The sequence below is a fragment of the Balaenoptera ricei genome, chromosome 8 (assembly GCF_028023285.1).
Source record: "Balaenoptera ricei isolate mBalRic1 chromosome 8, mBalRic1.hap2, whole genome shotgun sequence".
NCBI lineage: Eukaryota > Metazoa > Chordata > Mammalia > Artiodactyla > Balaenopteridae > Balaenoptera > Balaenoptera ricei.
The window spans coordinates 32,305,157-32,330,535 of NC_082646.1; the positions used below are offsets into that span (position 1 = coordinate 32,305,157).

Consider the following 25,379-nt stretch of genomic DNA (forward strand, 5'->3'; position numbering starts at 1 on the left):
TTTCATTTTTGCCTCTGTAGAATGAATATAAAACAGCAAACAGTAGAAGATTTTCAAAATTAGGGAAATCTTTTAAAACGTTTCCAAAATAAGTCATCCTTGGTAAGTTAAAGATTGTTTTGATTGAATACTTTTTAAAAACCCCAAGTAGCATATGTTTTGTTTTAAGAGATGGTAGAATACGACCTCTGAGCAATGAACAGTTCATGGCTCATCTACTCACATACAGCATAATCACCTAGGATAAAAATGAACAGCCGTCCTCTGTGAGATCCAGGAACAGGTGGTACAAGTAATCATCCTAAATGTTTGGAATACTGGCCTGGCAACAAGATTCAAAAGACAAGTGTCCCCAGCTCCACTATAAAGGGACAGGAGAAGGATTCTTTTGCACATCCAGTGCAGGCACTCGATGAATAAATGTGTGCAAGCTTGCCTTGGGAGAGGAATGAGTAGGTTATTCACTTATTAGCTTGTGATATACCATCTGCCCTCTGGGATGGGCTCAAGGTGACTGAAGGCAAGTAAGGGTTATCTGGAGATACCCTTTCTGAAAATGGAAATTCCCATTCATATTGTAGACTTTAATAGAAGAGATTATTATTGAAAATATTCATTGCCTATAATGCTATTTTATCCCCAGCTGTATTTGCTTTCAGCCTGTGGGCAAACTGTCCACAAACAGAGCCAGATAAATGCCTGTCTGACCCTGAGCTGACTTCATATTTCTGTGGCTGTTTTTAAAAACTGCATATTTCTGAGAAATAACAAGGTCCTGTTGTATAGCACAGGGAACTATACTCAATATCCTGTAATAAAACATAATGGAAAAGAAAAATAAATAAATAAAAAAGAAGGAAAGAAAGCAACAGTAACTAAAAAAATGAAATAAAATAAAATTATACTGCTTCAAAAAGAACTGCATATTTCTGTGGCCGTTTTTAAAAACATCAAAGTTTGTGCTGCATTAGCCATGGTTTAGGTGGAGCCAAATGTGATCATTCTAGAACAGTTCTTTATTATTCTATCTTTGAACAATTCTCTATTTAGCAATTGGTGAGAAACATTTCTATAAGAAGGCTTTTATTTTCCACCAGGGACTACATGGGTGATACCATTCAATCTAATAATATAACATATAAGGCTTTAGGTAAATGATGACACACATATCCCCCCCGCACCCCAGTCAATTTTTTCTTTCCCACTGTTTCAGCCCTGGTGCAATCATATAATCTGTACATTTTTCTAGCAAAATTGTATTTTTTAACCTTTTGATTTATGAGTTTATTTTACTTTAAGGACACTAACTGTTTATCTGTTGTATCTGTTACCAGTATGTTTGCTAGTTTGTCATTATGCTTTCAATTCTGTTTTTGGTATTTTTTGGATTTATACAATAACTTATGTATGTGAGGTGTATCAATTTTTATGTTTTCCGACTTCAGCATTCATGCTTAGAAATATCTCTTCCACGCTACAATTATATAAATATTTATCTGCATTTTATGCAGTACTTTTAAGATTTTATTTTTACATACCTCCCCAACTTTCTAGTCTATAACACTTTTTCTCATACAAACCAAACTATGCATACTAAGCTGTTTAAAAAGTGAAGATCTGAGAATCATATCTATGTTTTCAATACTACTCCAAATAGTAAAATGCAGAAAATGAGGGAGTTTCATTTCAAAATGCCAAATAATGAGTTTCACTGCCAAAATATAATTAGGAACTATTTTAATGTGAGGACATGAGCTGAGAGTAAGTTATTATAATTTATAGTGATATAAATTAATTCTTATTAGATTAAGGCAGTGCAGATTAAGATGCCTGTAATTATAGAATGATACATGTCATTATTTGGTGGATTGGAAAGAGCATGTGACTAAGACATCAGTTTGCTTTTCTCTCAAGTGAGGGCATTGGACCCTAGATGACCTCAGTAAGGTACCCACAGCACCAAAGGGCTAAGATTCCTACATGGACTGAGGGAACAAAATAGCCAAAATATCAGCTCCTTTCTTCTAGGATGGAACATACTGCCTTTCAGGAGCAAGAGCTAAGGAAATCAAGGGCTGAATTTGTCCTGACTTCTTGGAGCTTGCAAACAGTTCTCTCTCCTCAGAAGAATGGGACATGGCTTTTAAAGCACTTACTGGAGTTTGCTGTAACAAAGAACAGAAATATGATTTGGAAGCTGGACTGTTTTGATACATTTTAAATGATTATTCACTGTTCTATTTTAGCATTTCTTAAAGTAATGCTAAGGGCAGTACCTTTCAGCACCCATGAAAAAGGAGTTTGTCTTTAATTAAACTGCAGCTCGAAAAACTAGCAGTCTACCCAGGATGATATTAAAAGTATGTAACAAATAGTATGACATAGGCACCAACTTCTCAGAAAGGACTCTGGTTATAAACTACAGATCTTCCTCAACTTATGACAAGGTTGAAACCTGTTGAAAATATCATAAGTCGAAAATGCATTTAATACACCTCATCTACCAAACATTGTAGCTTAGCTTAACCTACCTTAAACATGCTCAGAACACACATTAGCTTATTGTTGGGCAAAATCATCTAACACAAAGCCTATTTTATAATAAAGTGTTGAATATCTCATGAAATTTATTGAATACTGTACTGAAAATGAAAAACAGAATGACTGTATGGGTACAAAATGGTTGTAGTGTGTCAGTTGTTTACCCTCGTGATCTCGTGGATGACTGGGAAAGAGTATCATACCACATATTGCTAGTTGGGGAAAAGATCAAAATTTAAAGTGCAGTTTTTACTGAAGGCATATCACTTTTGCACCATCATAAAGTCGAACAATCTTAAGTTGAGGACCATCTGTATTGCTTGCCTATACTGGGGGGTAGCAGCTGAACGTCTTTCCTGAATGTACACTGGGGACCAGAGAAATTGGAATCTGTACCAAAATTAGCTAGGAACTTGGGATAGAGTGGAGAACAATAAACAAGGTCCCTGCCATTCAAGAGCATACTTTCTAGTTGGGGAAAGAGATAATCAGCAATAAAACAAATATAAAATCATTTCTGTTCATCATAAATGCTTTGAAGAAGATTAAGCCGGTTATGTGAATAGCGTGACAAAGAGTGGAAGTACTTTAAATAGAGCGTTCAAAGGACGTTCTCTAAATATATGATACTTGAACAGAGAACCAACTGATGAGGAGCCAGTCACTGAAGACCTGGAGAAAGGGCATCCCAGCCAACAACAAATTTAGATCCAAAGGGAGAATAAGCTTGGAGTGTTATTTGAAAGATTGTAAGAAGGCCAGTGTAGTGAGAGGGGAGTTAGTGAGAAATGTAAACACAAGGAGATGAGGCAAGCAGTGGTCAGCTCTTATAAAACCAGATCCTGAGTGCAATGGAAAGCTGTTGGAGTGTTTTAAGCAGAAGACAAAAGTGACTTGATTTACAGTTTAAAAAGATATCAATGAAATAGAATCGAGAGCCAAGAAATAAATCAGTATTTCACAGTGGAATCAGGAATACTCAATAGAGGAAAGATAGTCTTCAATAAATGGTGTTGGGAAAACTAGATATGCAAATACAAAATAATGAAATTGGACCCCGATCTTACACTACTCACAAAAACTAACTAAATATAGATTAAAGACTTAAATATAAGATCTGAAACCATGAAACTCCTAGAAGAAAACGTAGGGGAAAAGCTCCTTGACATTGGTCTTAGCAATGATTTTTTTTGATATGACAACAAAAGCAAAGGCAATATATGTAAAAATAAGCAGTTGGACTACATCAAAATAAAAAGCTTCTACACAGCAAAAGAAACAATCAACAGAATGAAAATGCAAACTGTAGAATGGGAGAAAATATTTGCAAACTACGTATCTGATAAGAAGTTAATATCAAAAAGATATAAAGAACTCATACAACTCACTAGCAAAAAAAAAAAAAGAACCAAATAATCTGATTTAAAAATGGGCAGAGGACCTGAATAAACATTTTATCCAAAGGCATATAAATGGTCAACAGGTACGTGAAAAGATGCTTACCATCACTAGTCATCAGGGAAATGCAAATCAAAACCACAATAAGATATTACCTCCCACCTGTTAGGATGACTATTATTAAAAAGACAAGAGATAACAACTGTTGTTGAGGATGTGGAATAAAGGAAACCCTAATGCACTTTTTGGTGGGAATGTAAATTGGTGCAGCCACTATAGAAAACAGTATGGAGGTTCCTGAAAAATTAAAAATAGAACTACCATATGATCCAGCAATCCCACTTCTGGATATATATCCGAAGGAAATGAAATCACTATATTGAAGAGAGATCTGCAACCCCACATTCATTGCATTATTCACAATAGCTAAGACATGGAAACAACATAAGTGTCCATTGATAGATGAATGGATAAAGAAAATATGATATATATAAATTATATATATATGTATGTTGTATATATTATATATATTTTACATTTTATATGTATATATATATTTTTTAATCACAATAAAGAAGGAAATCCTGCATTTGTGACAACATGGATGGACCTTGAGGACATTATCCTGGGTGAACTAAGTAAAACAAGATAAAAACTGTATGATCTCACTTATATGTGGAATCTTTAAAAAAACAAATGAAATTCACATAGAAACAGAGTAGAATGAGGGGCAGAAGAGTTGGGGAAATGGTGGGATGTTGGTACGGACTTCTAGTTATAAGATGAATAAGTTCTAGGGATGTAATTCATGATGACTGCTGTATTGTGTACTTGAAAGTTGCTAAGAGAATAGATCTTAAATGTTCTCACCACATTCTCTTTCACACACACACACACACACACACACTTGTAATTATGTGGGTTGATGGATGTGTTAACCTTATTGTGGTAATCATTTAGCAATATATACATATCATCAAATTATCACATTATATACTTTAGACTTACACAGTGTTTTATCTCAATTATTTCTCAATAAAGCTGCGGAAAAAAAGATAATTCCAGCTGCCATGTGGAATGTGGACTCTACGGAGAAAGGTAGAAGCATGGAGAAAGTTAACAGGCAGTTGGCAGACTTACTGGTATCTTGGATTTGGGAGGTTATGGGGAAAGAGATGAGAATGATCATAGTGAGGATAGATTTAGAAAGTAAAATTGCTGTGTTCCTTCCCATGGAGAGATTCTCCATTCAGGGCTAAAGTTTGGAGTTTCTGTATTTTATTTTTATAAGGGATATCATTCCCTTTTATAAGTTTATTTTAAATGTCATTTATAAATAATGGCAAACTTTTGAAATAAGGTAAAAGATAGTTGGTTTCTTTTAAATGTCTAATATTCATGTTCCTTAGAGAAGGTAAATTTACATTTTATCTAGGATTTAATGAAATCCTTTATCATTTGTGCCTGTTAAAGTGTCTGGTTAGAATCCTGTAGCCCAGATAGTGAAGAAGATAGTCTTCAATAAATGGTGCTGGGAAAACTAGATATGTAAATGCAAAAGAATGAAATTGGACCCCTATCTTATAATACTTATAGAATTTACATAGAACCTTCTACCAATACTCTGCTTTATTCCTTTCCTGCTTTTCTTTTGACTCCCTTTTTGGACTCTGTTCCATCTTTTTCCCTCGGGCATACAATTATCAAGCTAGCTGTAAATGATGTGAAAGATCACCACACAACTTGTACTGAGGAATGGGCTTTGCTGGTCCAAGCATTCCCAGAAGAAGGCTACGTGATACAGAGCACACCATTTATCTTTCTGAGAATTGGTTTTCTAATAATTAAAATGAAGAGATTGGACTAGATAATCCTAAAAATTCTTTTCACTTCCAAGATTTTAAGATTGTCTCTCTTCTGATTTTCATATGTTGTTGATATAATCCATTACTTGCTTTAATTAATTACACAATGTTATATACATCAGCCATTTTTATGCTGATGATTCCCAAATTTATATCTCAAGTTCAAGACTCGCTCATGAGGTCCATTCTCATGTAACAAATGGATTCCTGAACATCTCTACCTGGACATTGTATAAGCACCTCAAACACTTTATGTTCAACATGACTCATTAACTTTCCCCATCAACTGGCTACTTTTTCTGTATGCTTTCCTCACATTGTCTAGATCTCTCTCTCTTTGACTGAGTCTTCTACTCCACCTTTCTTGCAAATAACCATCTACTTACGAGTCTACAAAACTCAGCTCAAGAGTCACCTCGTTATGCAAAATTTTTCTAAAGCCCACTCACTTCCTCTGCATGTAGAATTTTTTACTGCCTGTGGTATCCTGATGAGTATCAGAGCACCTGCATGAGTTTGTTCACCTGTTTATGTGTCTACATTTTAAACTCCATGAGGGCAAGTATAGTTTCTTATTTCCTTGTGATTCTACGCTCAGCTTAGAATGTATCACAGTAGATGATTAACAAATATATAATGAATGAGTAAAACTGAAAATTCTCTGATCTGAGAATTGCTCATGTCCCAGTTTCTTACCTGGAATATGTTCTGCCACCAATAGTCTCTTCAAGACAGGGGGAAGCCATTGGCTTTCTTGCTTTTTTCACCTGTTTACCAGTTTATGAAGACTCATATAAATGCCAACCTCCATTTGTTTGCACACATTCTTCTGTGAGAATTCAGTGCCCTTTTCATGTATATTCTGTCTTGCAGGGTGCAGAGACCACATTTTCTCTTTCTTTCCTCTCTTCCCTGAGGTTGAGATTAGAATAGTGATGTCCAGCCAGTTTTTAATAGATGTTCATTCCTTGAAGCCCACATTTGCCTTAGTTCCCTCTGGTAAACAACTAAAATTTCTTCAACATAGACAGTTATATATAAACCAGTTTCATCATGAGCACTTAACAAATACATTTCTGGCTTCTCAAAATGCTAATGAAATTTAGACCTGATACTTAGCTCTCATTCAGTATACTTGGGTGTATAAGCTGTCAGATTTGAGTGGCTGAATTTTTTATCAGCATCATCTTAAAATACCTCCTACTCCCTGATCAGGCTGGAAGAAATTAACCAAGGTGATTTATTTCAGCAGGATCAAGAAACCATCTGTGACTTGTAAAAATGATAGGATCAGCTTTCCTTCCCATTATGTTTTTAAAACTTACTGCTACTGGAGTAATTAACATGAAACTTACAGACAAATTAGAAAGAACTTTGCCTTATAAGAGAAATTTCTTTCTCTGAGGTCACAAATCCTTTAAGACTTCTGAGATAACTAACTTTCTCAGGTCTGCTCTCTACTTTCTTTTCTTGAGTGGGTAGTACTCTGTCCCTCCCATGGCCATTTTCTTCCCCCTGCCAGTCTTTCTGACATTTCCTGATAGAGTCAGGAATAGCACTTTGTCAGTTAATTTATCTTTGAAAAGATCACAGATTGAAAGTGATGCAGGAGGTAGTTCAAACCAAATAACCATTAATACTGACAATAATTATCATTACTCTTTATTAAGCACTTTAAGTGCTAGTTATAATTACGTAACTAATGCATTTAATTCTCAAAACAGCCCTGTAATTTAAGCATCCCATACCAGCCTTTTACAGAAGAGGAAGAGAGGAGAGTAGATTTCCTGAGGTCACACAGTCAGTAGATGGCTGAGTTAAAATTTGAACTCCTGTTCCCACATTTTTTCATTTCGCCAGTGTTTATAAGTAAATGTGACTGCAGTTGTCCATGTCTTGAATGACAAGGATTCTTGAGGAGAGGTGCTTAAGGCAGATGGTGACCTGTTCAGCAGTAATGTAGCCTGTATTCCTGTTGTCACTTAGTTGGAAGAAGATTCAGATGGCTGAGATGAAACTGTGCATGTAATGAATTGAACAGAGGTTTGCCTGACTCGCATGGATGTTTCTTTGCCTTCTAGGAAGATTTCCAACCCGCAGCAGCCTCAGAGACCAATTGGGAGTCAGTCACAAGCTCTATCTCAGTAAGTAATTTATTTTTCTGTTGCCTGCAAAGACAACTGATGGAGAAGTAGCTAAGGTCAACCCTGGGATGACTTCAGCTGCATGAAGGATCTATGGCTGGACCCAAAGCCAGATCTCAAACATGATGTGTTCTTCCATTTTTTTTAGGTTATAGTGGGCTATGTCAGATGCCCTTTTTTCTCCTCTTTCAGAAAGGTTTCCAGGAAATGTCAGTACCCCTTGTAGGAACACAGGATAGACAATGACTTAAATATTTATCAGTTTCAAAGCAGAACATTGCAACTAAAGGACTGTCCAGACATATCAAAGGTATGAAACAGTTCAGGGCCTAAGCTCAAGTGGGGAATTTTGAAATAGTTTTTTGAATATTCCAGGGGATTCCATTAACCTTTGCATTTTCAAGGATCTTTTCAGATGTGAAAAATCCATGTTTATGGTAACATAACTTAAGTGCAAGGCAGGCTTGTGTTCTATTTGGCTTGGAAATAAAACATAACTCACCCTGAAACTATAAAATGGTTCATGCTCCATTTTTTTTTCCTCCAAATTTAGTCATTTCCCAGTATTCTGTATACTTATCTACTTTGTACAGAAAGAGCAGACTTTGTTTTCACCAATCTTATGGGTAGCACTTATGTAGCAATAAACTGCAAGATAATAAATGCAGTTGTTCATTAAAAGATTAAGAGCATGGAGAAAGCTTGTCCATGGTTCTAAAGTGGGTTAGTGTGGCTGAGTCAGAGTTGATTTTTTTTTCCACAAGTGATGTTCTATCTTTTGTTCTTGGAGGGATTTTTTAAAAATTCCCTCAGATGCCAGGATTTCTTCAGCTATGGATTCTGTGACTATTTAATTCACCTGGTGTGGCTGCTGAACTAGAACATGATCTGATTGAGATCAGTGAGGTCTCTAATGGTGATATTAAGAGTGTTTTGTTCGTTTCTGATGGTCAAGAATGCATGCTCTGAACCTAGCTGAGTATAGGCAATCATTGTCAGGAAGGTGAAAATTAAAATAAGGCAGGTAATACTGAGGAGCTGGGAGGCTAGGCAAGAGGTGTGGGCAGTTAGCAGCCCAAGACTGACAATTCAAGGTACATGCCAGTGGCAGCTTTTGCCATTCAGGACCTAGTGGTCTATTCGGTCAGGAGATCCTCTGGCTTCTCAAGTATCTTACACATGATAGCTCAGGGTTATCTAATCATTCCTGCCCAAAGGGCAGAAATCAGTTTAAAGGACCCTTCACTGATTCAGGATAATCCAGGTCCTCTTAAAGAGAAGGATTGTCCTGTCCATTTGGTGCATCTGTGGAAGCTCAGCTCTAGGTCCAAACCCATTGGAAACTCTTCTGGGTTGAGTTCCAAGTCCAGGTTCTGCTGAGTCCTCTAGGAAGACCAGGGAGACCTAGCTTCTTTTTCATTCTGATTTTCAAGAACCTTCTGGAGTAGGAGCAAGGGCCCTTGGACCTACCATTTACTTCTGTATAAACCATTCTTTGTTTTTGTTGAAACCGGTTTACAGTTTTCAGAACATTTTTACAGATTTTTATCATTACTTTAAAATAATTCACCTAGCTTTAAAATTGATTTTACAAACATATAACAAAAGCTGAATGAGATCAAATTTACAGTGCAATTGAAAGAGGCACACCCAACTAGTATTTCTCTCAAAAATAGTTCTTATATAATTGCCTCGGAAACAAAAATATTCTCGTGGGTTGATTAGATCACCTAGTCACTCATAAATATTTTCTTAAATATCATTAGTGTTTCAAGTCAAAACTTGAAAAGAGCAGTAAAACTCACACACAAGGACACTTTCACATTTTACCTACGGTTTGGATTTGCTCTTCAGACTAATGTTAGAAGAGACTGGACTCCCTCCTCCTCCTCAGGGATTAAGATCCCCTCCACAGCTTTCTCTTGGAGAAATATCTGAATACACACTACACCTTAGGTACTGATAGGACCAACCCCAGGAAACTCCTTGCCAGGAGTTCCTCAGAGCCATTTAAGTAGCTTATGCTTGTGTCTGAATGGCTTGATTGATGTTTCTGCTTTTGTTTCAAAAAAGAGGGAAGAATTTTAATTTCAAAGCTTTCATATGCTGCCATGCACCTAACTTTGGCCAGCTCATTTTGACTTTTTGGATCTTAGACCCACATGATACAAAGCTAATTGTAAATCATCTGTTGTGTATGAGCCAGGTAGACTGTAAATCCTGACAATACAAAGTTGAATGGGAATTTGGAATTTTGTTACTGAGTCATAAATTTAGCCGCCTTTAGCATAGGATGCCAAGAGGAATCTGAAAATCAGAAGTGACGTGCTTCAATCAGGGTTCAGCTTCTATGAGACACACACACACACACACACACAAACACAAATACACTCCTAGATTAAGGAGCTGGCCTGATACCTTCAGCAATCTATCTCATGTCTCACACGCTACTCCCCAAACCCCGTCTGCCACCTACTCCCTTTCCCTACAGGACGTGTTTGAAATCTCCTAAATTACACCAATGGTAGGTTATGCTTTTATAAAACCTCTTAGTTTTGCTAAAGACAGACTGTTCCCCTAAGAGCAAGTAATCTTTTGGGGACCTTTGGATCTTGATTGGCTAAAAAGAAAAAGTGTTACCTGAGAGTGAGAATATAAATGTGGGCTTTACTGTCTGGGACTCTATAATGCATAGGCATATTATTTCTCAGTAGGAACGCAGCTGAGTTTCAGAAATGCAAGTTTTCGTTAATCTCTATTTTTCCTGTAGAGATATGAGATATTTGCCCTTGGAGGATCTTATTTGTTTGGCAGTTTCTTTAAAGACATTTAGAAATCATTGTAGACTATGTGCTTTCCATTTCCTTGTTAATGGGTCATGAATTTTTACAAAGATGTTTGCTACATGGCTCATTTACCTCTAGATTGTACAAGGGTTAGTGAAGTAAGTGCTTGGAAAGTTAAGTGGGGGTGTATTCCATGGCAAAATACATAATCCCTTCCAGACTTTCAATGATGTTGCATTCCCCATTTGAAGAGTGTTCCTGAGAATGTTTTAATGGCAACTGGGATCCCTCACAAACTATAGCACTTAAAATGCACACACACATGGGGAGGGGGAAGGGGAAGCTGGGACGAAGTGAGAGAATGGCATGGACATATATACACTACCAAATGTAAAATACATAGCTAGTGGGAAGCAGCTACATAGCACAGGGAGATCAGCTCGGTGCTTTGTGACCACCTAGAGGGGTAGGATAGAGAGGGTAGGAGAGAGACGCAAGAGAGAGGAGATATGGGGATATATGTATATGTGTAGCTGATTCACTTTGTTATACAGCAGAAACTAACACTCCATTGTAAAGCAATTATACTCCAATAAAGATGTTAAAAAATAAATGCACGCACACGCATGTGAATCTTCTACTCTTAGGTCAAGGGAGCCAGTTTCATGGCTCATTATCCTTGTTGACAGTAAGCTGGTTAAAGTGCCAAATTTTATCAAGATGTCTCCAGAGTAAATTTAAACCCTGTTCACAGAACGTCTACAATGCTAGGTGAGCTACAAAGATGGGACACTGAGGCTAAATGGAGAGGATGAATGGATTATTCAAGATTTGCATGGAAAGGAGTTCAGAATTTACCTGCTCACCATTATTTGTTGATATGGATATGATGATTTGAGACTTTGAACCAAGAAATTGGATGATTTATTTTGATATTTCCATTTAGCTGGTATTTTTTTTTAATGATTACAATTCAGATGACCTGGATGTTTTATGACCTTCCTGTTTTTGATTTGCAAAAAAGTGAATGACTATGACTTACCACTTAATTGTTCTTATTTAGGAATATAGCAAGACTATGGCATAGTGGCTTAGCATGATATTTATGTACATGATGTCTTGTAATCAGAAGTCTGTTTATGTTCCTTCCATATGGTTTTGTGACTCTTGTATTTCATAACAATGGACTTTTTCTGAGTACACTGAGCTGTATGTCACTCTTAGGGGGTATCCTATCACTCTCCATCAGTAACGGACCCCACTCTCACTGCGGATACTCTGGACAAAACAATTGCAGAATTTGATACTGTGGAAGATCTGCTCAAGCACTTCAATCCAGAATCATGGCAAGAAGATCTTGAGAATCTGTATTTGGACACCCCTCATTATCGAGGCAGGTCATATCATGACAGGAAGTCAAAAGGTAAGAAACAAATAAGGTTCTTCATAAGCAGATAAAAGTGCTAATAGTAATAAGTAAGAATTCGCAATGCAATGTAGTTAATTCACTTACATCAGATGATTACTGTTAGTTCATTATCACATATCTTTTACACAGCACCTTCAAATGATGTTCTGTATTTTGTCCAAACTGTGTTGTTTGTATGGGACTAAGAAAGTTTGATTCAGTCAAAGATCTATCATAGTTTGGAGTTAGAAAAGACCTTATAAAATCATCTGGACCAATTTTGTGCTTCTTGGCACGTAAGGCATTATCAGTCCCACCGTAAACAGTAGAAGCAACCAAAGTCAGGGAAGGTAAATAACTCTTCAAAGGCTGCATGGCAATGGAGAGGAAAGGAGAGTCATGTTCTCTTGTGTCCAATGGCAGTGCCTGTGTAACAGTCCCCTGTGCCTCTCTGATGGATATGAATGTTGAATTAGCCCGGGACTCAGTCATTTTTGGCAGGAGAGGCTTCTGGTAAAGTAATGGTCAAGGGGCTTCCCTGGTGGCGCAGTGGTTGAGAATCTGCCTGCCAAAGCAGGGGACGCGGGTTCGAGCCCTGGTCTGGGAAGATCCCACATGCCGCGGAGCAACTAGGCCCGTGAGCCACAACTACTGAGCCTGCGCGTCTGGAGCCTGTGCTCCGCAACGGGAGAGGCCGCGACAGTGAGAGGCCCGCGCACCGCGATGAAGAGTGGCCCCCGCTTGCCACAACTAGAGAAAGCCCTCGCACAGAAACGAAGACCCAACACAGCCATAAATAAATAAATAAATTAATTAAAAAAAAAAAAAAAGTAATGGTCAAAACTCTGGAAAATTTCACTCTACTCATTCAATGTCCATTCTGAAATTTTTTATGAGGTCCTACTATGTGCTTTGTGCCCTTGGTGGTTCATAGGATATAAATGTCTCAAGGAAGAAACCAATATCTGGGATATTTTGGACAAGTGTGAGGGCACACATTCAGCTGGAAGGTTCAGGAAAGCAAATGAAGGGAGAAGAAAGGAATATTCAGGCAGAATTAAAACATCATGAGTTAAAACAGTAATACTTACACTCTTAAAAAAATAGGTATCCTAGTACTACATCTGAGTGATATGATCTTAGGACATGGATGTTTATTTGAATGTTTAACTCAAATTAATATTGAAATAACTTGTAATTACCTCATTGAATAAAACTATAATTTCTAGTCTGTTATGTTTAAGATTTGTTATTATTTAAACTTTCTCTACAAGTCTTGTAAGGCTGGCTTGCATCATAGATATAAAGGTATTTAGGACAATACAGCTTGTTTCCTATACTTTGTAATAACATGGGTACTTTCAGGAATTAAAAGGAACCCTGGGCCCTTTTGTAGATAATGTTTATGTTGGTAAGGACAACATATTAAAACATGTAGGCTGAAATGACTAGTTAGTTAACTCCTGCCTGGGTCTGCTGCTTATGGCTTAGGTCATAATCTTATATACTTAAAGTGCACAGCTAAGTGGGGACAATAGAGTCAGTGGTGGCCCTGATGTTATGCAGATATGTCATATGTAGGTCAGTGTAACTCTCAAATCGAATTTCCCCAGGGTTCAGATTGGATTCAACTCAGAGAAGAAATGGCTTTTCTATAAAGCGTTGCTGTCTTTGGATCTCTACTAGGTCAACTTGAAGGAAAGTAAAATACTCACTATGTTTTGAAAACCCCAGAAAAAAATATTAAAAATGGTATTGGAGAAAGAAATGATAAAATCTGACTCTGTCTTCAAGTATCTTAACCACTGTAGCTATTTGAGGGACAGCCCTTCTTGACACCTATTTTTTTGAAGTATTAAAATTTAAAAATCACCTAAATTCATTACTTATTTTTCCCCAGATACTATGTTGAGTTGGAGGCAAGGTGTCTCAGTTCAAAGCCTAACCCTGCCACTTAGAAGTTTTGTGATTTTTTCAGCAAGTCACTGACTCTTCCTGGGCCTCAGTGTCCTCATTGACAATGTGTGTATGATAACACCTACTTTCAGGAATTGTTAGGGGTGCCATCGAAAGCACTTGGCACATAGTACTTGCTCAAGAAATGTTAGCCAGCTGCAGCTACTGAGAATTCTGAAATGTTTGCCTCACTTCCCTGGTGAAGCCTTTCTTGTCCCTTGTCATCTCCCTGTGAAGCACACCACTCCAAAGTTTGGAGTACTTGAGATGCCACAGCATTTATTTGTCCTACTACTGCATTGCTATTTGTATCTTTGTGTTTTCTCTAAGGGAATATGAGAGCCTAGGACCTAAGGGTTTCAACTCTGGCTAAATATTAAGTCACCTGGGGAGCTTTAAAAAACTACGGGTGCCTAGTCCTATCCCAGTCACAATGACTCAGAATCTCTGAGAGCAAGGCTGGGGTATTGATATTATTTTATGGCTCCTAGGAGATTGAGACCAATCCTTAGAGGCAGCCAGGGTTGAGAGGTGGTTCATCCTGTATCTCCAGTAAATTGGCACAGTCTCTGACACATTTTAGCTGCTCGGTTAATGTTTGTGGAACTGAAGATATTAATAATTCAGTATTAGTATATTTCTAACATTTATAGAAACCCACCCCATAGACTAAGGATTGTAGCTTTATTAAGAATGTCTTTGGTTACCGAAATAACCTTGCTAGAGCATTCAAGGCACCATTCTACTTATTTCTGACAGCGTAAACATTTCTCTCCCCTGTTGGCTTAGATTTCATTTCTCAATCTCTTGTTTAAAATGGCCCTAAGGCAGGTCTGTACCCTTTCATTTAACACTGGCAAGCCACCACTGTCTCTGCACTTGTATAACTGTGCTGATTTAATTGTTTATCATTCCACCGATGCTGAATCACCTGCCTGTATCACAAAAGCAAAGGAAATCAGGTTTAATATTTCAGCTGTTATTTTCAGCTTTTAGAACTTAAAAGTACAAATTCATGGTTTGTATCCTGATGTATAAGAAAGGGGACAGTGAATAAAAGAGTGAAAACCGAAAAGTAGTTATAGATGATGGAGGTCCATTAAGTGTCAAATAAAATGTGAACTTTATAGGATCCCTAAAAAAGTTTTCTACTATCAGTATAATAATCTCTTAATGATGTTGTACAGAAACAAACATCATTTTTGAATATCTATTGAGCATCCATTCTTCTGATTTGCCCAGACTGATCAAAAGTGGCATTTTTCATGATACCAAAGAACAGGATTCTAAGATGACCCTTGAATGTGAATATATAAATCACAAAATTTTATAAACTCTAAAATAAAGCACAAACACACTAGGTGAAGAACTTATGTAATGAAGTAGAAAACAGTTAATAAAATTAAATTTTACTTCCACTGTTATTTGAAGGGAGATTAGGTGACAGTGAATTTTTAGTTCTCCTTAAGAAGAGACTTAAAAATGAGAAGCAAGAGGACAGTAAAAGTTTAGGGAGAAGAGGGAGAGAAAAGAGACATAACTTTGCCAAGTATTGAAGCCAGAACTTCAGCGTATAAGGTCCACTTTTTTCAAATTCACAAGTAATAGATAAGCACAAACTTGTCTGTAAAACCTTCTGGACTGATGATAATAGGACAAGTTAATATATCCAACTTTCAGTTTCCTAGGGGGTAATGGAGAAAAGGGTAGCATGGATAATTGAACTCTGTAGATAAGTACAGTTCCAAAACCGAATTTTTGCCAATAATTTCAACCCCATGCCTTCAACCTCAACGCTGCCCAAAAGTTTTAAAAAAAAGTTGTTTGAAATACAAGTTGTATTTACTTCTTCTGATGAACATGCCAATAACATAGTAAATTTGCCCATAATTAGGTAAAATATTATATGGATGTTCTACAAACTATGTAATCACTCTCTGAATCATTGCATGACCACTGTAGTTTAACTGAAATTACACTGCAATTCCTTTAAAACACAATACTTTGAACTTGGTAGCAATGTATATTTACTGAAGTATATAGCATGAAATCTGACATCTCTACATTGAAAAACTATCGGCTGTAAACTCTACTAGACTGGGCAATAATTGAGAGGTGATTTATGGAGATTAACAATGTAAGTGAGATGAAGTCTTTTACTTATTCCAGGAGAGCTTGACTTTCCTGAATGATGGTGTGTTTGCCATAGAAAAATCCAACACATAATAGCAAGAGGAAAACCTGTTCTCACAGTTTGTGTTGTGATTAAAATATGGATATAATTGTTGAGGCACTCCAACTTAATAGTTTTGAACTACAGTAATGCTTGACAAAAATACAATTTTCCCCATATTAGTGTATACATGTCAATCCCAATCTCCCAGTTCATCCCACCACCACTGCCACCACCCCGCCCTGGCTTTCCCCCCTTGCTGTCCATATGTTTGTTCTCTACATCTGTGTCTCTATTTCTGCCTTGCAAACTGGTTCATCTGTACCATTTTTCCAGATTCCACATATATGCATTAATATATGATATTTGTTTTTCTCTTTCTGACTTGCTTCACTCTGTATGATGGTCTCTAGGTCTATCCACGTCTCTACAAATGACCCAATTTCATTCCTTTTTATGGCTGAGTAATATTCCATTGTATATATGTACCACATCTTCTTTATCCCTTCCTCTGTTGATGGACATTTAGATTGCTTCCATTACCTGGCTATTGTAAATAGTGCTGCAATGAACATTGGGGTGATGTGTCTTTTTGAATTATGGTTTTCTCTGGGTATATGCCCAGTAGTGGGATTGCTGGGTCATATGGTAATTCTATTTTTAGTTTTTTAAGGAACCTTCATAGTGGCTGTATCAGTTTACATTCCCAGCAACAGTGCAAGAGGGTTCCCTTTTCTCCGCACCCTCTCCAGCATTTGTTGTTTGTAGATTTTCTGATGATGCCTATTCTAACCAGTGTGAGGTGATACCTCATTGTAGTTTTGATTTGCATTTCTCTAATAATTAGTGATGTTGAGCAGCTTTTCATGTGCCTCTTGGCCATCTGTATGTCTTCTTTGGAGAAATGTCTTTTTAGGTCTTCTGCCCATTTTTTGATTGCGTTGTTTGTTTTTTTAATGTTGAGCGAGTCGCCATTTTTTGATGCAGGGGCCAAATTTGATGTGCATTCCTCTTTAAAAAATCAGTAATTTAATATTCAGTGAAGCAAACATATTGATATTAAATTGAGTCCAAATGATGGAGTTTGAAATATATGATTTTCACAGACTCTAAATGCTTAGACGTTGTAACTCTGGGACAGTTACCAACCCATTTCCCAGGATCTAATATCAATTTGTGATTTCTTACATGACATTATTTTGCTGTAAGATCTAAAACACTTGATTCTTTAATTTAAAACTATTTATTGGTAAATAACTGGCATAAGAAGCTGATGAGTAAATGAAATAAATATGTTTCATATAAAATGTTTGAATTGGTTCTAAATTCTCTTAGATACAAATATCTTTTATGTTTAAATTAGTCATTTATTGCTGTTTCTTTGTCATGCCCTTTGTCATACTAACTAGAAAGAGCCAAGCTCTGGAGATGTCATTAAATGGGTATATAGTTTCAGTCATGCAAGATGAAAAATTGCTAAAGGTCTGCTGTACAACACTGTGGTCATGGTTAATAATACTGTACACTTAAAAATTTAAGCAGATACACCTCATGGTATCTGTTGTTTAACATGTTTTTTTATAAATGTTCTTTTTTGTGAATATTTGGTAGAAGTTGCCCATAAAAATAATTAAAAAACAATTTAGAATGTAGGAAACAATTTCAAAGTGTATTAAGATATGAACATATTTTAGAAATGACCTAAGGTCACAGTAAATTGAATGCTTACAACTTTCTCTCTCTGCCTATTTGATATCTGGTTGAGAATTTGCAGAAAGCCCTTGGCTGACGCTAGTGATGAATCAGATAAGTCAATCTTGAGATATCCTTCTGTAACTATCTATCGGTAAATTAAACAAACAGAGGTACTACAGACGTTAAATCAAATGGATTTCTTTTTCTAATTTCTTGTGTTGAATAAGGGTTAGCTTTACTGAGTTTCCTGAACCATGTGGTATGTACCAAGTAAAAGCTTTCTTTATCAATATTAAAATTGTTTACCATAAATTTGATAGAAATAGAGCAAAAGAAAGAATGTGATAGTGGGAAGAGCATGGACTTTGGAGTCAAGTAAACTCATAATAAAATTCTAACTCAGGTACTAATGGTGGCCTTGGAGAGTTATGTGCAGACCTCTGAGCCTGTGTTTTTTCCATTAGGTAAAATGACTCTAATGATAACAACTTTGCAAAGTCGTGTGAGGGTTAATAATAGCAGAGTATCCAACTCTTAGTGGGCCCTCAATAAATGCTAGCTATTATTATTACTTGAATACAGAACTCTGCACAGAACCAAGGTATTTCTGTGGACCCTGCTCTCTTCCTTGTAAGGCTCTTAGATAAGCATCAGTAATCTGGAGAGCCTCCTACAGAGTATCCAAATATTGTCATATTTAAGTATCTGTATAATCAGTACACTCATTAAAAGTTTACAATATAATTGCCAAGTACTAAACTTTTCTATGATATATTTACCCAGAAATTTCTGGCACCCTTTTGCTTTTTGGACATTTCCTTTTGAAAGCTTATTTTTTAGATTTTAGCCACTCTTTATAACCCATATGATTTGTAAGTAACTAGATTCCCCACTCATTCAGTTTGCCAGCAAGCCTTAATAAAAACCATATTATCATTTATAGTGTTACATGTGTCTATGAGGGCACACACATAAAATGTTTGAAGAAGATCTCAGCACAGGGACAAGGACCTTTATGGTTGTTTATTCTCTTACTGCCACTGCAGCCTCTGATTTTCTCCTATAGTGGCTGTCTGTCTTTGTGGATATCCTAAGCCCACTCTCATCATCAAAGTTATTCCTCCCATCTAGGCATATAATTCAAATGCACATTGATTAAGAAATCCATTTTGCAGTAGAAAACCATAGGTAACTTTTAGTGTCTGAGTGGACAAATGTGCCTTTTCCACAACAGTCACTCTTGTTAAAGATGAATGGGTTTGCCTTGTAGTTCCTGTACCCATTTTTATCTGTGTAGCATTGGGAATCCTCTGCAACATCCTTGTGCTCAGTGCCCCTATGGACTGAAGGAGAGAGCATACCCTTCCTAGAGCACACATTCATGCAGAAACTGCTGGTGCTGGAACATCTGGCTCATTAAGTGTCTTTACTTGCAAAGGACTGTGCTGAGTGCTACGTCCCATGAAATTTAACTAAAAACAACACATCATCATTGTTTTCTGACATTTCAATCAAGGTGGACATGACCTTCCTTTCCTTAGTGATCACCAATTGCAGAATCTTAGCCACTTCTGGTTTAGGTGATTCTGTTCTTAACCTTACTTCATTGATCTGTTTTACTCATTTCAAGGTTAATGTGAGGCATACCTACTGAGAGCTAGGGTCTGGACCTTGCTTCAAACACTTTTAACTCATTCAAGCTCAATGAATTTCTTGGCAGGAGAGTATTGTTATTTCCATTTTATCTAATAAAAGAAACAAATCCAGAAAGATTCAGTGACAGCTATAAAGTAGAGAGCCATGACATGAACCTGGGTGTGTTGGCTGCAAAGTCAATGCTGTGGGGGACCCAATAATGCGTAAAGCTCAGAGACTCATAGCCTAGTAAATGAGAGACAAGAGAAAGATCTCCTTGATTCTTACTCATTGCCTAACCTGTTTTCTTATTTTTCATTGCATAGATGTACTTCATACATCCCCCTAGAGTTCAGAGAATTGCCTTATGATGGTGTCAGCTGCTTTCATGCCTAATCCAATGCCTTGCAGATATCCTTGCACTCACCCATTCATTTTCCAGCAAGTATTTGTCAAATGCCTACTATATGTCCAGTGACTGTAGGCAAGTCACTCAACTCTTCTGCATCTCAGTTTCCACATCTATCAAATGGGAATAGTAGTCTCTAAGATAACAGTTTGTTATGAGAATTCCATGAGACTTGAGTAGGTGCTCAGTAAATTTCTGTTCGCTCATTGCTTAACAATGTTTTTAAACCCTGACAATTAGGAATTGTCTGAGTGGGAACATTTTACTGTGATTTAGATTAATTTCTATAAATACAAGTGGTAAATGTTTCCATTCTTCAGAAATTAAACCAGCAAATGGAGTCATGAGATTCATGATTTTAAGTTTAAAATACCCTGATATTCCCTCATTAAAAGTTATAAGATAATTGTTCTTTCCAGACTTATTTGCACTTGCAAATTGGGGTTGAAATGTGGAAACAATTTTCACAATTATGTGCTAATTTATAGAAGAGGGAATCTGAAAATCACAGTGAGGTTGTAATGTCCATAAAGAGGAATAGACTCCTCCTGGGAAATTTATGAAACTTGAAGAAGGCTGAGAGCCCTTAGTTGCTTGGTATAAAAATACTACAATTATTTATATATTCCCCTTACCTCCCACCGCCACATAAAGTGCCATAAATCTAGTGTTGTAACATCAAAGTCAAGTTTATAATAAAGCACTTTACGTAACAGACTGTGGGACTACTCCCCATTTGGCAAAAGACATATTCCTGAGCACCTTGAGATGTGTATCAGAGAGCCAGCCATCTGGATGCCATCCTTTACCCATGTGGCACAGCTTCTAGAGCCCATGGGTCTTGGTGCCAATCTTCATGCATCGCAGTTCATCCTTGATAGAGCTGGTTCTAGAACCCTAGTTTTTCAATTCTAACCCAACAACCATCAGTAGTTTGATTCATTTAGATAGTAGTTACTGAGTACCTATTCCTTGCAAAGAAAATCTGGATTGATTAGTGGTCTATAAATGGCCTGAACTTTTTCTAATTTTGACTTTAAGTTTATGGGTATCCCACAAAAGATAGATATTTAAGAAAAATCAGAAATGTTTGTCTTGGGGAGCCATAGTGACTCCAGTTATTTTTTATTGGATTTAATTAGTTATTTCAAATATCCTGAAATGGCATGTGTGCTTAGACTACCAAAAAAAAAAAATGTTGTAGTTTTTTCATCAGTATGCTGCTTCTAACTGTTGAAACCAAATGGTTTTAGGAAAGGTGGACTTAAATGACCTACATTTGGTCCTTCCACTAGGGGCAAAGCACTAGGAGAGGGGAGATAAAAAGATGATTAACTCTGCTTTCAAGAACCTTATGGTTTAGTGGACAAGAAACACCTAAATAAAGAAAAGGATAAAGCAAAGCCTACAAAGTAAGTGCTATCATAGAAGGCAGAGAATGTGTGGTGAGTATATAGTGAAGGGGTCAGAGGAGATGTAGGGTGAATGTGCCTTTTGACTTAGAAGATTAAAATGACATAGTGGACTGAGATGCCAGAGAAGGTAAACTAGAATGACAAAAGCATGGTTTTAAAAAAGGCACGGCCCTACTTCAAGCACTTGCTCTTCTATTGCCAAACCTGCACTGATATAGAGGCTGCTAGTGAGTGCCTGCTAAGAGAGTTCATAAAGAATTTTAGCCTGTAAAGTCTCAATTTGGTTGTATTAAGATGATTACTGGCTAGCTGCAAGAATATAGAGAAGTTTAATTGAACACTAGCAGATTCAGGAAGATAAAGAGAAAAAAGGCTGGTGACACACATAACAGAATAAAGACTGATGAAAGGCCAGCACAGTGAAAGCCAACCAATAAACTTGACACCCAGAAGAGACTGAACCAAAGAAACCATCCTCCTATTGAACAAAACAAACCATGAATCAAACATGCATGGGAAGGAAAAATAGTTTTCTTACATTCAATGTGAGGACATTATTTTGTTTCACAATGAATTTTTGTATTCACAAAAAAATTGAAATGATTAATTCAGAAAAGGCCTTTAAATTTTTATCATAAGCTGATCACCACCTATGCTGTGTTTGCCAAGCATGTGAAATACAATATTGGCTTTATCTGTCCTATAGAAAGAATCTCTAGGGTTCTATCATTTGTTGCCCCCTGAAAACAATTGCTATCAGCCCATCCAACTCTTTACGTGGACCTCCGATTGGTTTTCATAACAAAGACTACAGGTAGGTAAGGGCAAGAAGGAATTCAAGGAGAAATGAGGACAAAGCGAAGATCATGAATTGACAAAAGTCTTCTCATTTCAGGTGAAAAAATATGAAATTCATTGTATTTCTCAATACCAAAGAAAAAAGTACGTTCTGTGCAGTTGCCCGGTTTATTTGCAAGAACCCAGCATACATTTCCAGTACAATCCGATAGATGAATGTGTGTGCACAGGAGTACATGCTTGGGTATATGTAATTGACAACATCTTGAAAGTGACAGGTCAGTGCCTAGCAACGCGCCTAGGAAGCCAGGTCATTTGACAGCGAGTAGACCTCTAGATGGAAAGCTCCAGCAGGGCTCGTAGAATCTGCTCTTTGCACCCTCCTTCAAATCTTTAGACCTGGGCTCAGAAGTGCAAGAGTAATGAAAAAGCCTGAATTCAGACTCTGGCTCTACCACTGACTAGGTATGTGGCTGTGGACAAGTTCTTTTCCCCACCCTCTCAGAGCCTCGATTTTCTCAAGTGTAAAAGTAAGGGTAATGAGAGTATGTAATTCCTAGCATTTATGAGGATTTCATGCAATTGTGTATGTGAAGAACTTTTCATGCTACCTGATACTTAGGAATATAGATGGTCAATATAAAAAAAGACCAGGCTGACTCTCCTTCCTCCCAAACCCGAGCCTGAATGGATTAGAAACTGAACCAGTGAGCGCATTCACCAATGTACCATTGCTTTACACATCCCTGCCCTAGTGCTCAGGTCCCAGAGCTCTTACCACAGCCCAGGAACCTCCGTGACTAGGCTGCACCTTCAGGCCAGAGCTGCAGAAAAAAGCGTGCTCCCTGAGGTTCTAGGCAGTGGCCCACATTGGATTACCATGTCCAGAGGAAGGCTTTGACAACAGTGGAGCCTTCTCAGCCTTTCCATCAGGTTGTCCGTACACAGCCCAAAGACGTAACTAATGTCACAGATCCATGAGAAGGCAAGACTCAAATTCAAAAGGACGTCAAAAGAAGGATTATAACATTATGTACACCTGGGTGAAATAAGGGCAGCTAGGTGCAATTAATGGGCCTTTGAGTGAAATTTGGAACGTCCTTGTTGCTCTGTAATATTCTGCTGTGGAGACTGAAGCGGGAATGGAAAGGGCAGCTCCCCTCTCTGAGTTTGTACTGCTTGGCCTGCCTCCCTCACAGCAGGCTCACACCAGAGCCTCCCTTCAGACCAGACCACTGGAAACCTTAACTGCCACTCACTCCCTTGTCTGGCTCCCTGCTCTGCTGTGCTGCCTAGTCAGTCTTTGACTGGAAATTCAACATCCCCTGCAGAAAGTCTGCAGTGGCACTTTGAAGTTATTTGCATCCACTCTGAAGAACCTTTTAGTTCTCGTTCTAAATTGAGTGCCTTCATGGTTTCAATACCCTGATAAGCAGGGCAGCTGGATTCTACAGCAGTCACATTGGGTCACAGTTCTGAGTCACGTCAGTGAATTGATGCATAAAACTGACAACACTGTAAATCTCTTCATGGCAGGTAGGAAACAGAAGTAACCAGTGCTAGTCAGTAAAACAGTTATACAATGTGAAGAGTTTTGTTCCAAGATGAATAAGGCATACATGCCTATCCTGATTTGTTGACAGCACTTTGCGGGTTAGCTGAATTCCCACAGGGAATCATACTGTAGTTTGGCTTGGACATATTCTGGAGATAAGGGTGTAGCCATTTACCACCCCAGTCCTAGCACAATGCCGTACAGGAAAGCTTGATACAGTGCCAGGGAGGTCGACCTTCCTCCTTCAGCTATAAGGTTGCCTGCCATCCCCCCACTCTGCCTGATGTGGCAGAGACCATGAGGCAAAAGAGAGAATGACTTCGAGCCCAGTTTTCCTACTTAGTATTCACTTTGAGTAAGTAATACACATCTCAAAAGGGTGGGCGAAAAAAAAAGAGGGTGGGGAACAACGACAGGTAGTCCAGTGTATCATGTGCCTAGCAGAGGACTGGCTAAACTCAAGTTGACTCAGTACTGTCACTTCCTTCCCATCCCTCTCTGCCTTCCACATGCCACAACCCCTTCCTGCTAATAGGTGTTAGACAAGATATATTCCCATCATCACAAGCAACAGCTTTGGCCCTCTGCATTAGCCCTGTCCATAGCCCAGTAATGCACAGCCAGCATCAGTATTTATCTCAAGGTGACACTTTTAATGGATGATTGGTGCACTTCTTAATCCATTTACGTAATCCTTTCTGCTTTGCTTGCAGTTATTTTCAGGGCTTTAGCAGCAATAAAATGGTTCCTTTCCCAAGACAGAGTTCATTCACTTTAAATCTGGCTTGATTATAGCTAAACTTATGACACGTCTTTACAAAGGAAGGGGAAAAAGGCAATAAATTATGCACAGTAATTATTTAGAATTTATTCAGACACCACAGTGTCCTGGGCTCAGCATATAACAGTTGGGGGAAAATCCCTGCCCTTGAGAATCAAAGGCACTCAAGGCAGAGCATTAGTCCAATTGCCATTTAATTCCTCATTCAAGGGGTCATTGACCATATGGCCAGCCTTTTAGCTGACTTCATGGGGTTAAGTGGACTCTTCACCCACTTGTGCCTCCTTTTATTTCTGTTTCATTCAGATGCATTCTACTGACAGCATCCTTAGCCTTTGACCTCTACCCCAAAAGAGCACTCCTTACTATTCCTCAAGCAGTTTTGGTTTAGGACTAAGACATTTAATGGGGCTAGAATCCAGAGTAAGCCTGATGATAACTGCCTAATGTTTATGGGATTCCTTCTGTGGTGGCCTGGCTGGTGACAAGGGAAGTGCACTGGGAAATGGTGTGGAAACCGGGGCGGGGGGGTGGGGGTGGGGGGGGGGTGGGGGTGGGGGTGGGGGTGGGGGGGACAAAGGACTCTCTTCTAACTGCATTCTTGTGAGAAGATAGTCATGTACATTCACCCGCCAGACGATTTGGATGCCAAATAGATGGGCGATTAGATGGATTTTGAGACCACAAATTAAAATGTAATTTATATAGTACAATAATACAAATTTAACTCAAGTAAAATATTAATGACTAAAATTTGAAAATTTAGGGCGATGCTTTTAATTCATAGAAGTCCCAATAACCAACCCCCCCCAGATAATCA

General features: G+C 37.8%; 1 protein-coding gene across 2 annotated transcripts in view; it reads left to right on the plus strand.

Annotated features, from left to right (window-relative positions):
* Positions 1-25,379, plus strand: part of PDGFD (platelet derived growth factor D) — a 228,057-nt gene that overhangs the window by 189,590 nt on the left and 13,088 nt on the right. For both annotated transcript variants that reach the window (XM_059930502.1, XM_059930503.1), the window contains exons 4-5: positions 7,886-7,948; positions 11,959-12,157. In XM_059930502.1, coding sequence (XP_059786485.1) covers positions 7,886-7,948; positions 11,959-12,157 — 262 coding nt within the window. The remainder of the gene's footprint in view (positions 1-7,885; positions 7,949-11,958; positions 12,158-25,379) is intronic.